The following is a 14,728-nucleotide window of genomic DNA, read 5'->3' as shown; positions in this document are numbered from 1 at the left end:
ATCCCAATACTTGGTAAGGCTGATCGAAGGTCTTGCGGTCCATCGTTAAAATATCAGCCTTGATGCCTGTGTAATGTGTATGTCATGCTGTTATTGCACCCAGAGACTTGGTGAACACTATACCACTACGGGCACACTTCCGGGTTGTGCTTACGTTATTTCCTTTTTGAAAGGAAATGATTTTACATTTGTGATATAATAGAAAATCCTGCTTTGATTTTTTTTCTTTTTATTTCTTGTTCGAAAGTGACATCTATTGCAGTAATATGTACCATCGAAAAAAATCGAGATATTCCGACATTAGGAGCAATTTGGCCGCCACAACATCTTAAACTTCTGGTAAGAAAATTGTAATTCCTGTCATTGAAAAGCATCATGTTCTTATCAAGATAGAATTATTTCTTTTTTCAAATGAAATAATTAGATATTTTGCATTTACAAAGACAGTCATATTAACTTCCTTATGATATTGACGAGTAAATACCGTACATATCTTTCTATTTGTGCAACCTCCCCCTTAAGTGAAATCCCTCTAGCCGCTCCACCAAGAATACCCAGCAACACTCCTTTGTTCAGTAACTAACACATACACAAATATGTTTGTCAAATTAGCAAATGGGCAAAATTTGACTAAAATTGTTTGTGAAGTTTTCATTCAAGAGTGTACTAATCCTCTAGCCTGAAATCAATTGGGGTAGGCTTAAGCACGCCCTACAACCCAAATAATGTGATATGAGCAATGGATGGATGAAAGGTAATTTTAATCAGTATTTGTCTGAATGCAGGTGAAATTCTGGGAGACATTCTGGCAGTGGTCCTAGAACCCCAAGGGCTCCGGCAACTCATCAAACTTCCTGGTGGCTCACTGGAGTCTGAGCTGAACAGGGTACTACCCCTGGCTCTTGTTTACCAATACTTGGAGGCTACCCAAACCTGGAATGCCCTGGGTATAGACATCCAGAAAAACTCAGCCCACATAAGACACAAAATCAAAGAAGGTAGATAAAAATTAAAAATAAATATTTAAATGCGAAACAGAGAGGAAGTAGTAAGTTTCAGCTGTGTTTAGGACTTGTGAGCATCTCTTCTTTCCGACGTGGAGATTCCAGTTACAGCATGTGGACTAAGAGGGAAGCCAGCACGTGGTCAGAAAACTCAAAACACACACGTGTTCACCCATACACACACAGATCATGTGAGCATGCCGTTCCAACAGGCTGACAGCAGCAACAGTTCAGACATTGGCTTCTGTGGACAAAGTAATCCAGGTGGACCGCCAAACCTTGTCAGAATCTGTGTCTTGGCTGATCCGGAATGCCCAGAATGGAGATGGCTCTTTTTCTGACATGTCCTCCTTCAAAGCCAACAAAATAATGGTAAATTCAGTCTGACAAATTGCAAATATGTGGTGATTCCAACGCTTAGTTTAATTCTCAGTGCCATTATCACTAGATGTGAATTTTAAAGATTTGGACCAACAGATTTGGCAGAGAGAATCACAAATATTGCCGCTGTAATTATTTAGAACTGGGTTCCGACCTTCCTGTGTGGAGTTGGAATGTGGGTGCATGGGTTTTCTGTTGCAGGCTCTTTTTCAGATTCTGCAATTTACCCTATTCTTTCACAATGAACTTCTCCAATGATGCAAGTGTTTGATTGTTTGCCAGTTGTAGGATTATTTTTAGAGTAATGTATCACATAAGAAAGGCAAGTGTAGTGCAGTGACGGGCGGTGCATTTTCTGGTAGCGCCTTCAACGTATCAATCCAACCCTCAAAAACTATTTTATGGCTATAAAACCTCTACTGCAGCTACAGCTGCGACACATAAAATAATCAATAAATTAATGCACAAAAATGGGGTAAAATCCACTTCCTAGCAGCATTTCATGATTAAATACAAATACTGGAGCTTTTCAGACATTAAAACCAGGCCAGGGGGTGATTTTCCCGGGAAAAGACAGCGATGAACGTCAATGGCGTACGGGCAAACATTGCCCCAAAATGGGGTAAAATCCAGCCGAAAACAGCATTTATTGATTAAATACAAATACTGGAGCTTTATAGACATCAGAACCGGGCCTGGAGTATCATTTCCCCGGTAAAAAGACAGCGATGAACGTCGATACGTCCATACGTGAAATGACAAAAAATGCACTAAAATTAGGTAAAATCCACTTCCTAGCATCATTTATTGATTGAATACAAATACTGGAGCTTTTGAGACATTACAACCAGGCCAGGGGGGTGATTTTTCCCGGGAAAAGACAGCGATGGACGTCAATGGTGAAACGCCAAAAATTAAACTGGGGTAAAATCCACTTCCTAGCAGCATTTTGTGATTAAATACAAACACTGGAGCTTTTCAGATATCAGAACTTGGCCCACAATTGAAATATTATTTAGGAATCTAGCCATATTTTACTCACCAAAAATCCTTTTTACACAATATCCATCCTCCTTTCTTTCTTCCTTCTTTCCTATTGCCATCGAAACTAATGATGAAAGTCGAGCCTGTCCTGTCATATTTCCGGCATAGTCCGTTTTGAAAATAGCTTTAAATCAACACAATAATATACTATTTGCTTGTGGAGCTAAGTTAGCGCGCTGAAAGTGCCCTACACACCATTTTCCCGGCTGTAACAGGCTTGCTAGCTTCGGAGTTGACCGCCCTTTCTTAATGATGTCCATTTTTTTCTGGAAAAGTCCATCTGGAAAATAGCTTTGTGAGCAAACAGAATCCATTTGTTTTTGCTTCTGTCGGCCATTGTGGGTGGAGTTTGCTATCTCGGCTGCCTCGGGTACTGCTTTGGCCCGCCTACTAGCCAATCATAGTTTGTGAAAGCAATGACATGTCCCAGCCAGCAAAATGCTAACGCTTATGAAAAATCATTATGGGGTTGCCAACTCGAAATCTGATTGGTTAAAAGCAACAGTCTAGTTTAGTGCAGCAGAGCCCGCAAGAACTGATTGTGAAGGCTTTGAGGCAGATCTGATCTGGCAACAAATAATGGCTGAAATGTGATTGGTTAAATGCTTCAATATGAAAACACACATCTGGAAGCAGTGCAACCAGTGGGAAAAGCAATGAAAGGAAGCTAGTAGACCATTTGGAATAATAAGTATTGATGGACAAAATATAACATGATTCAGATATTTCTTAGGCCAGCAGAGAAGGCCTTGAAGGCCCTGACGGCCCGCCACTGGTGCAGTGGCTTGTCAAGAAGCACAGCCCAGTTATATGTGAAACAAAGTTAGACTGTTTTTCAAAACGAAACACATTTTACAACCTCAATCATTAGATCTGTCATCATATAAATGATTTATTTTCATGAAGCCCTATAATAAATGCCTCATGAACTAGTATTGGACATTGGTCTGGGACCACTCGAATTGAAGGCCCAGCAGAGCTAGGTAGCTAATAGGCAACAACACAGAAATGCCAAATTGCAACATCTAGAATTTCTATGAATGCCGCCTGATGGTGAAAGGTTTTACTCGCCTGGTTTCGGTGCGGGCAGTCTCTCTCTATGGCCCTACGGCTGACTGGCAAATAATCTAGGGTGTAGTCTGCTTTTCGCCCAAAGTCAGCTGAGATAGACTCCAGCAACCCTTGTGAGGATGCGCGGTATATCGGATGAATGAATGAATACAACTTCTATGATTCTTTGCAGGCTGAGGGGGAGGAGCCAGTGCAACGCTCAGTGTACCTGACGTCATTTGTCCTCATCGCTCTATGTCGGGCAACTAGCATCAGAGAACGAATCCTGCAGCTAAAGGTGAGGTCTCCTTTTCCTCATGGTTTTCTGTTCCGGACAGCCAATTCAGTTGCCTTTCTCTGGCATCCATCCAGTTCCAAGAAGAAAGCATGAAGGCCGCTGCCAACTTCATTTCCAAGCATGTATTGACAATAAAAAGCATGTACTTGCGGGCACTGGCAACATATGCGCTGATGCTTCACGACCCAATCAACCCTACCTGTGTTTCACTCATCAATGACCTCGAGATAGTGGCCAGGCAGAAAGGTGAGTGAGCACGTGTGCATGTGGGTGTGTTTGTTTAGATATGTGGTTGTACTTCTGCTTGTGTTTGCTTGCGGGCATATACATATGTGTGCATGTGTGTGCCCAGGACACCCAGCTATGCTTAGGTACTGGCAGGAGTCTGGAACAGCAAATGATTGGCTCAGACCCGACCAATCGAGTGGCCTGACAATGGAAACTACAGCGTACATGCTACTCACAATGTTGCTGAAGGTGCTGCTCTTGATTGGCCCGTCTCTCATCTTGGTGTGACAAATTTGATTGATGCACATGAACAACTTCCTGTTTGAAGGGCCGAATCAGTTACGCCAAACCCATTGTCTCCTGGCTGACCCAAGATCAACACTACGGACAAGGATTATTTTCTATGCCGGTTTGTTGATTTGATCTCTATTTTTGACAACTGCAACGGATGATTTTCACCATGATGTCAGGTGCACTTCTGGGTTACAGAAGAGTGAACTGTGCATGATTTTGTTTCAAGGAAATTGTCAAGAAATCAAACCAAATGGGGTTTATCTGGGCCATAATCCGACTAAATTCATGTCATTGAGTCATTCAGTTTTCTGCCACTTTGAAATCTCCATCCATCTCTTCACAAACACCATAAAAGGGTTTGTACCTAGGTTCTCCGTTTAGTTCTCACATACAGTGGTAATCAACCATGTGTCCCAGAGAGACATGCATGTCAGTACGTTTGTCCAGAAATGATATATATATATATATATATATATATATATATATATATATATATATATATATATATATATATATATATATATATATATATATATATATATATATATATATATATATATATATATATATATATATATATATAACCCTAAAAATACTTAAAAGAAAGAAAAAAATCACACATAATGACGAAGGAATAGAGAAAAAAGAAAAATAACTTTATGTCATCATTTAAACATTTTGATTACAATGCAACTGACAGGATATAATTTTATTTTTACCCCTAACTGAAAGGAAAGCAACAGGATACATTTTAACTTCACCAATTGTTCTGTTAATTTGGTTTTATTTGTGTCATGCTCATAGTATGCTGTAATACTATAAAGATTACATGTCGAATTGCTCCTTTGCAGGATCGAATTAAGCCACGTATAAGTGATCCATTGTTCGAGCAATGCTTTTGTAATTAATTTCGAGGACTTTCAGAATATCATACCTGTACACCTATTCCATAAGAGAATTTGAATGGCCTCACATAGTTCAGACAAAAATTAAGTAATTTAATACAGATTTCTGATCTTCGTATATAGTCGGATGATCAACTTCAGAAAAGAAAGCCTCCTTTGCACTCTTAGCATTATTAGCTCTTTCTGACTGATATCATTTCAAATAGAATTATTTTTAAAGTGTCATTAATAATTTAGGAGTCAGAAGAGAGTCCTCAACTGATAATTTTCTTTTTTAAAATTGTTTCGCACTCCTCAACACCGGCTCGCTCCAAGGCTGAGTGCTAAGTCCAGTACTCTTTTCGCCCTACACCAGGGGTGGCTTAGTCCGGTCCTCGACAGCCGCTATCCAGTCTGTTTTCCATGTCTCCCTCCACCCACACACTCATTTTCTGAACTGCTTTATACTCATTAGGGTCACGGGGGTGCTGGAGCCAATCCCAGCTGTCTCCGGGCCAAAGGCAGGGGACACCCTGAATCAGTGGGCAGCCGATCGCAGGGCACGAGGAGACGGACAACCATGCACACTCACACACATACCTAGGGGTAATTTAAAGTGTCCATTCAGCCTACCATGCATGTTTTTGGAATGTGGGAGGAAACCGGAGTACCTGGAGGGAACACATGCAGGCCCGGGGACCTGGATTTGAACCCAGGACCCCAGAGCTGTGAGGCCGACGCGCTAACCACTCGCTCCACCGGGCCGCCCCCACCAACACACATGAATCAAATAATCGGGATCGGTACGAAGCTTCTGGACAGCTTTCTGATGAGTTGATTATTTGATTCAGGTGTGGTAGAGGAGGGAGGTATGGAAAACAGACTGCATAGGCGCGCTCGAGGACCAGACTTGGCCACCCCGGCACTACACACACAACTGCAGACTAAAGCACCCTGAGAACATCATTTTGAAATTTGTGGACGATACAACAGTGGTGGGCCTGATCACAGAGGAGAATGAGACAACCTACAGAAATAAGGTAATTAGACTCTGCGAGCGGTGCGCTTTCAACAACTTGGCCCTGAACATCTCCAAAACCAGAGAAATCATCCTGGACTTCAACAGCGAATGAGTGGAGCGAGTGGAGACTTTCAAATTCCTGGGCCTCCATATTTTTGCTCATCTCACTTGGGCAGCAAACACCACAGCACTTGTCAAGAAGGCACAGAAGAGGTTACATTTCCTAAGAGTACTCAGGAAAGAGCAACTAAACACCAACCTGCTGGTGACCCTCTACCGGTCAGCCTTTGAAGAGCATGCTGACCTATGCTGTCTCAGTGCGGCACTCAAGCTCCACAGAAGCCGGCAGGAGAGGACTACTGAGCGTGATCAACACAGCCCAAAAGATCATCAACAAGTCCCCTACTTTGCCCGTCCACCATCTACATCATCTACAGAGCCTTAACAGCCAAAACAAACAGACTCAAGGACAGGTTCTTCTCAAGAGCCATCACTATACTCAACGCCAGTTCTGCACCCAGGAGGACCTGATCAAATCAAATCAAAAGCCTTTATTGTCATCATACACAGCTGCGTATAACGAAATTGGCGTGACCGCACGTTTTGTCGAAAGACATTTGGTCCCCGGACGTTTGGTCCCCGGGACGTTTGGTCCCCGGACATTTGTAGAACGGACGTTTGGTCGCCGGGTTCGCTCGCTGTCAAATTATGACAGAGAGTTTACTGTTGAAACCAGCTCTCAAAATTATAATCATGAGAGCACTCATTTAACACATCGGCTGCTGCCATTGACTCTACATTCTACGGCAGTAGGCGTCCAATGAACCTTCATTCTCTCTGGGAGAACTTGCAATGTTGAAATACTTTAGATGGTCATATTCATCAAACAAATAAAAGTCTTAGTATACTTTTAGCCCGGAACTTTGACATTAAAATAAAAGGCAATAAGTAAAATTATTTTATTAAAAAGAAGACAAAGCAAATTCACAGATGGTGTTTTTATTAAAGCAGTAAAACTTACAAATTCTAGCAGTAAAACTTACAAATTCTGTACAAAAACTACAAATACAAACTTACAAATTATGTACAAAGGGAATTCGCAGATGGGAGTTTTTATTAAAACAGTAAAACTTGCTAATTATACGCAATGGCTTGTAGGTACTGTACTTTGTTTGCAAATAGATCCGGGTTTTCATAGTCCTCCGAGAGCTTTTTCAACCGCTCATTAACAGCTGCGTATGTCTTTTTGCTGTCTCTCAGCATAATACAGCATGAAGCCTGTTGTATTGTTATTTCCCAGTCATTTTGCTCTAATTTGAGTTTGTTTATAAGACAACATAAATTTGGATGGACGACTGACATTCTACGTTGAAATGCGCGGTGCCAACCTTCAACTGAATTATTTGTGCATGGTATTCCCAGCAAGGTCTTTTCTCTCACAACCCATCTGGACGGCGTCGCCTTCCCCTTAAAAAACACCTAGCCAAGTAGTCTCAAAGTAGAGAAGAAATTCTGCTAGGACTTCATCTGTTTCCTCGTCTACTGAAGCCATTAATTCATTAAATGCTTCTATGACATCCTCCTTTGGGATGAACGCCAGTGCTGTAATTTTTTTTATGAGGGAAGCATTCATTGGGTCATTGTACCAAAATTTGTAGGCAGCATGCCTGAATTTTTCTCCAAAGGCATTGACTGAAATGGAAAAAGCATCCAGATGTGTGAGAGTTTGGAAAATTATTTTCTATACTACTTATTGCAGCCTTTTCAAAATCAATAGTTATTGAACGAGGCTCCATAACACGCCCCTCTTTAATCTTAGAAAATATAGTATCATATGTTCCTTAAGTTTTTGATTTTGTAATACAGTATACAAGCGGAACCGTATGATTTTCTCCAAGGAGAGCATGGATGGTATATAGTTGATGGTTGTCAGGCGCACTATCGGACGTACCGTCACAAAACCAGTGCATACTTTTTGCCAATAAATCGAGATTGTTGGCAGTTGCCATTAAAACGAAATCTTCCTCTCCGACTAAAACAAATCTCTCCCCTCTTAACGAAACCCTTAGTTCGTCTGTTATTTCGTTCCCATTTGTGAATGCCATTTGCCTTATAATCATTCTGCCAAGACTTTCTTTTTGGGGAAGAGATCCAGCTGCTTCTTAGAAAATTAGGTGTGCAGTTTTGAATTATGTTACTCGTAATCTCTTCAGTATTAGAGGCTCGTTCCTTCACGCTCTGCACTGCTTTGAGTGCAACCACTCTGCTGGCATCTGGTGGGTGAGAATGTAGCAGTGGAACACCTTGTAGAACATCATTCACTGTCTTATGTCTTGACTCAGTTTAAACTTTTAGCGAGCCCAGGCGCGTGCCCGGCTGTTTCGATCGTCGTCGTCGCTCGTAAAGATATTAACAAATATGTTCACCCAATTAGCATGCAATTTATAGATTTTAACATTGGGTGACAAAATGTCCGGGTCATTTTCATTAAACAAATGAAAGTCTCGTGACTCAGTTTAAACTTTTAGCGCGCGCAAACGCGCACATTCTTGGCCGTTTCGATCGTCCCCCGGTCGTCGTCGTCGCTCATAAAGATATTAACAAATATGTTCACCCAATTAGCATGCAATTGATAGATTTTAACATTGGGTGACAAAATGTCCGGGTCATTTTCATTAAACAGTGCTACTTATGGTCAATTCGTGGTCAGTCCGTCCGTCTGTGTTTCGCACACCGTCCAGAATGTAGATCGCCCGTGGTAACCCGGATGTAGATCTGGCGTGGCACCAGGATGTCCGGGGGATATTTTGATATTAGATATTTAGATATTAAACTCACTATCTCTCTCTCTCATGATTATAATTTTGAGAGCTGGTTTCAACAGTAAACTCTCTGTCATAATTTGACAGCGAGCGAACCCGGCGACCAAACGTACGTTCTACCAAACGTCCGTTCTACCAAACGTCCGTTCTACCAAATGTCCAGTCGACCAAACGTCCGGTCGACCAAATGTCCGGGGACCAAACGTCCGGGGACCAAACATCTATCGATGAAACGTCTACTCCACAAAGTGTGTTTTCCCAGTAAAAAGTAAAAAACAACAAAAACATAAATAAGTAATATAAAAATATAAGTCACATCCTGGCAAGGTAAATTCTAAAATATTACACAATCTAAGATATTGCACATTGTTATTGCAAACCCCGAAGTTATTGCACAGAAGGGATTGTGTGTCGACCTGTAGCGTCTGCCAGAGGGCAGCAGCTGGAACAGGTTGTGACCAAGATAAGAAATATTTAGATTGTTGCAACATTTTCAGGACATTTACATAAAATGGGGAAACACCTTGATATCAAGTAAGAAAAAATGTTACAGGCTGTCCTCAAATGACGACAGTGGGTTAAAGACATTTTCAATAAGGCTGCTCTGTGTGCACAGGTTTTTATGAGGCGTTTTTTTTAAAGAATGAAAACACCAGGGAGAATTCACCTGGATCTTTTAGTGGTTCGGCTCTGTGTTGTCCTGCATCCCATAATCGCTCGTTTTGGCCGTGTTATTGTCCTTTTGCATTCAAGTTCCATGTTAGCCTTTATTGCTCACCAAGCTAAAAACACATTTGCTTGTCATCCTCTTCTTCTGAGCGTTGTTCTGGAACTAGCATTTCTGTCACAACAAAGCTCATGTTCTCTGTGGTGGTCGGGTGGCGTAATTGCAGTTTAAAATTATCAAATTTTTATCAAAAGTTTTTATTGTTGACAAAAAGTATTTCATGATAATTATCGTTATCATTTTATTACCCAGCTCTTACCTGAATAATATCCAAAATTGAGGCCTGTTAGTCCCTCAGCAAGGCCAGTATACATTTGCATTTTGAATTTTAGCCTAATCTTTATGTATTCCAGGACTTGTTCCTGATGTTCAGGCCCTTTTATTAAAAAAATTAAACAAAGACTAGAATGTTTTTATTCTGAAATCATCTTTGATGGAGCTATTTTAATGTTTCTTATCTCCACCAAACTATATGACAAAATAGTATAATGTAGAGTAACATACAATGAACAAATGTGGTAACATACCTCTAGGCACACTTGCACAGAGATGAATGTTAAACCTGTACCAGAGCAGTCTAGTTGTAAAGAATAGTTTACATTGTTATATTGTTACATACTTGGCCCACTTCTGTGCAACCATTTTGAGGTTAAGGTTTTCCAGGATAGTCATTATAATAACAATATTAACAGACTTAATCGCTTATCTTCATTGCCCTTTGTTTGTCTTTTCTTCTACATCTTGTTGCTGCTCGTCAATCAGGACACAATTCTGACTCTGGAGGCATTGACTGAGTATAGCAGGGTGGTTCCTCGTGCTGTCCTTGACCAGGATATCACTGTCCGCTACCGACACAAAGGAATGTTAACTCGGGTCCACCTGAGCCTCGGACAACCAGTGGCCATGCCCATTCAGGTGAGGAAGAGTCTGTGGCTATTGTCTGGATTCTCTTATGCTTAACTTCAGGTGTATTCACAGTTGCACAGTTTGGTCTAGATGAGGGGTGTGCAAACTCATCCTCAAGGGCATCTGCGGGTGCAGGTTTTTGTTCCAACCGCTCCAGCAGAGACAGTTTAACCACTCTGGTTCAGTGGCGGGCCGTCAGAGCCTTCAAGGCCTTCTCTGCTGCCCTAAGAAATATCTGAATCATATATTATATTTTGTCCATCAATACTTATTAAATAATTCCAAATTGTCTGTTAGCTTCCTTTCATTGTTTTTCCCATGGTTGCACTGCTTCCAGATGTGTTTTCATATTGAAGCATTTAACCAATCACATTTTAGCCATTATTTGTTGCCAGGGTCAGAAATCTGCCTCAAGGCCGTCACAATCAGTTCTGCACGCTGTGCTGCATTATACAAGCGTCGATAAGACTGTTGCTTTAACCAATCAGATTTCGAGTTGGCAACACCACATTGCCTTGTCGCAGGCGTAGGGATACGTCATCGCTTTCACCAACTATGATTGGCTAGTGATTAGCCAGAGCTACCAAACTGTATTTGGAGCGAGCTGCACAAGCAAATATATTGTTGTGTTGATTTAAAGCCATTTTCAAGACGGACTATGCCAGAAATACGACATGACTGGATACTCCGGGCCCGGTTCTGATGTCTAAAAAGCTCCAGTATTTGTATTTAATCAATAAATGCTGTTTTCGGCTGTATTTTACCCCATTTTCGGGCAATGTTTGCCGGTACGCCATTGACGTTCATCGCTGTCTTTTCCCGGGAAAATCACCCCCCTGGCCCGGTTGTAATGTCTGAAAAGCTCCAGTATTTGTATTTAATCATTAAATGCTGCTAGGAAGTGGATTTTACCCCATTTTTTGTGCATTGATTTATTGATTATTTTTTATGTGTCGCAGCTGTAGCTGCAGTAGAGGTTTTATAGCCATAAAATAGTTTTTGAGGGTTGGATTGATTCATCGAAGGCGCAACGAGAAAATACACGGACGCCACTGCTGTGGTTAGTGTGGAAACAAGAAGCACCAGACTGCAAATCACTGATTGAACTTGAAGGACACCAGATTGGTTACCTCTTAATAGGTTGGATCTACTGTGGCCCTTCGCGGAATAGTTTGCCCATCTGTGGTCTAGGCTAAACCCTACAAGTATGTGGTACATACCTTTTAGGCCTGTTTGAATACAAACAAGGGAGTTCTGGTGTGAACCAAGTACTGGGTCTGAGACCTCGTCAGAGAGGTGATCTCAATTTGCTTCTAAGCGGACCGTGGTATGGGTTGCTATCACTGACTGAACCAATTCTGAAATATTACACATTTTTTATGTAACAGGCTTTTGTGGCCAAAGGCATTACAGGAAATGTTGTTTGGTTAGCATCACATCGACTAATATGAGGAGCAATGAGGAGACAGAACTTCAACTTGATATTTGGGCAGACACCAACATAAATACTCTGCTACAAAATACATTAAAATCTTCACCAGTTACAAAATACATTAAAATCTTCACCAGTAACTTCCCTCAGTCCAAAGGCTTCCTTCCGCAATGTGTTTATGTACCACCTCCTTGACTAAGTCCTATTTGAGTTATATCCTGTAACTTTAGGGGTCCTGAGGACCAAGGGTCTGTCATTTTTATGAGCACCTAGTTTGTGAACCGGTCTCTTAATCAGTGTTATCAGACGATTATAGGCTTCTCACTCTGCATTCCCCTCAACCCAAAAGTTGTTTGACAAATTTGGTGCTTCTGCCAAAGTTTCTCTACTCTTCTCTTATTTCCTGTCACTAAAATCTGATTACATTACTTTCTTATCTTACTCTCTAAACAACAATAAATAACACAAAAATGAACCAACCATCAACCAATCCTAGCTGTAAGGTTGACTAAAAAAACTGAAGTAAGACAAAAGTAGCAGAATGTCCTCAGTCCATGGATCGAGGTTCACAAAATGGCACCGGGCAAGTACGTCTTCACTTACCACCTGCATGAACATTTTGACACCAACACTGTCCTTCTTGGCACGTTCACATTCTTACTCTGGCAACTTATTCAGAAACATTCACCTCTCACATATTTTGCGTGTCCACTGGGACAGCCGTTTGTAGATCATAACAGCAAATTTCACAGCAGGGAAAAAAATGATTAACTGTTTAACGACGTAATTACCTTCAATGTCCAACTGATAGCCTGTTACCTCTTTTGCTGCTGCGTCTAATGTAGTTTCACTGTCCAGTCCCTGTATAAGCCTGGAAACATTATTTTCAGTAATGTCCATTCAGTAATAATAATAATCGGACATAGGCCCTGTCGTCATCATCAACAACAAAAAGCCTACTTGTCATCACACCCAGAAACTGCGTATGACGAAATTGGTGGTCAAGTGAGACGTAGAGAATACGGCTTCATTGTTCTTTGATTAGGTCTCTCAAATTTCTAATCCTGGCAACCCGGTGGCGCGAGTGGTTAGCGTGTCGGCCTCACAGCTCTGGGGTCCTGGGTTCAAGTCGAGGTTGGTCCACCTGTGTGGAGTTTGCATGTTCTCCCCGGGCTTGGCTGGGTTTCCTCCAGGTACTCCGGTTTCCTCCCACATTCCAAACACATGCTTGGTAGGCTTATTGGACACTCTAAATTGCCCCTAGGTATGGGTGTGAGTGTGCATGGTTGTCCGTCTCCTTGTGCCTTACGTTGGCCCAGAGACAGCTGGGATTGGCTCCAGCAGCCTCTGCGACCCTAGTGAGGATAAAGCGGTTCAGAAAATAAGATTAGAGAATTTCTAATCCTTAAGCACAGTCAATGAGGAAGCCTCGGGTTTCCCAAAGAAACTCAGAACAAGGAACATTTCTCAAACACGGGTTGGTCTGGGATGCTTCAGAATGTTGGAGCTGTTCATGGTAATCAGGATCAGCCCCTCCCTGGGATCCCAGTCCTCTTAAAGAAAATGCTGGAGGTTTTTTTTCTAGACCCCTTGAACTCCCAGTCATCAGGGTGAAATAAGACAGTGTAGGCGGCTTTTTTCTTCTTCTATGTATTAGCAAAATGGGAGTGTGAAAGGGGGAGTCTGATCCTTCTAAGGCCTCAGATTCCCCAAACCCTCCTCCAATGCCCCTCCACTGCCTCCTTTTACAGGGTAGCGGGGGATGTTAACAAAAACAGTTAGATCTATCTACCTCAAATGTGACTAGAGTTAATGTGGACCAGGGTCCAACATTGGCAGGCCACTCAGGCCACAGTGAATCCAGGAGCGAGTTTAAAAGCAGTTCGGTGTCCTTGGCGAGTCAGAAAAGACACACCAGGTGAAACTCATGTACAATCACATGGACGGGACACACAAGGAAACAGCAACCACCAAAACCCCAACAAAACATGACAATCCTGGCCAGGGTCGTGGGTGGCTGGAGCCTATCCTAGCTGACTGGGTGAAAGACAGACCCTACACTGGTTGCCACTCTGCCAAAGGGCACACATAGTGACAGATGATTCGTACCCACAATTACACCGCCACAGAGCGAAATTGACCCTCGGCTTGTTAGGCAAATGAACCTGTCATGTTTGTTGTGCTTTGGTGGTTTGGGTGTTTTTCCTTGTGTCCTTTCCACGTAATTACACACTGTGAAATAATCTTGAAAGTAATCAAATAATGTTTCAATCTATGACATCACCTTCAATCCGTGTCATGGCCATGTCATAGAGACCTTCCATCCATATCACAACCATCGGTTTCAAAACCATGCATCTTTGTAATAGGGTATGTCCTTTGTTTATATGTAGCCTTTAACATCATCAGTGTCACCACCATCATCGGTGTCACTGTCACCATGCATCTTTGTAATAGGGAATTTGTATGTCCCTTGTCATAGAGAATTTGTATGTCATGAAATCTTGCCCTAAGTAAAATATCGGCTGTGGGAGTAGAGTCATCGGACCCTCCTTCTGCAGAAGCTTCAAAATCTCACTCATCTGTCTCGGTGTGCTTTACTTGTGTTTGATCTTGTGAATGTTCATAGTGGATCGG

The 14,728-nt window shown here is 41.9% G+C and overlaps 1 protein-coding gene across 11 annotated transcripts in view; it reads left to right on the top strand.

Moving 5' to 3' along the window:
* c5 (complement component 5) overlaps positions 1-14,728 on the top strand; it is a 182,521-nt gene that overhangs the window by 141,580 nt on the left and 26,213 nt on the right. For all 11 annotated transcript variants that reach the window (XR_013300197.1, XM_077599914.1, XM_077599921.1 and 8 more), the window contains 8 exons: positions 786-998; positions 1,070-1,145; positions 1,217-1,376; positions 3,673-3,777; positions 3,852-4,023; positions 4,130-4,254; positions 4,334-4,414; positions 10,516-10,668. Coding sequence is in view for 10 of the 11 variants with exons in the window: in XM_077599914.1 (XP_077456040.1) it covers positions 786-998; positions 1,070-1,145; positions 1,217-1,376; positions 3,673-3,777; positions 3,852-4,023; positions 4,130-4,254; positions 4,334-4,414; positions 10,516-10,668 (1,085 nt within the window). In the remaining variant the exon portion in view is untranslated. The remainder of the gene's footprint in view (positions 1-785; positions 999-1,069; positions 1,146-1,216; positions 1,377-3,672; positions 3,778-3,851; positions 4,024-4,129; positions 4,255-4,333; positions 4,415-10,515; positions 10,669-14,728) is intronic.

Source organism: Stigmatopora argus, chromosome 5, assembly GCF_051989625.1.
Source record: "Stigmatopora argus isolate UIUO_Sarg chromosome 5, RoL_Sarg_1.0, whole genome shotgun sequence".
Taxonomy (NCBI): domain Eukaryota; kingdom Metazoa; phylum Chordata; class Actinopteri; order Syngnathiformes; family Syngnathidae; genus Stigmatopora; species Stigmatopora argus.
Note: the sequence above shows the minus strand (reverse complement) of the source record. Positions and strands in the feature narration are given on the sequence as shown.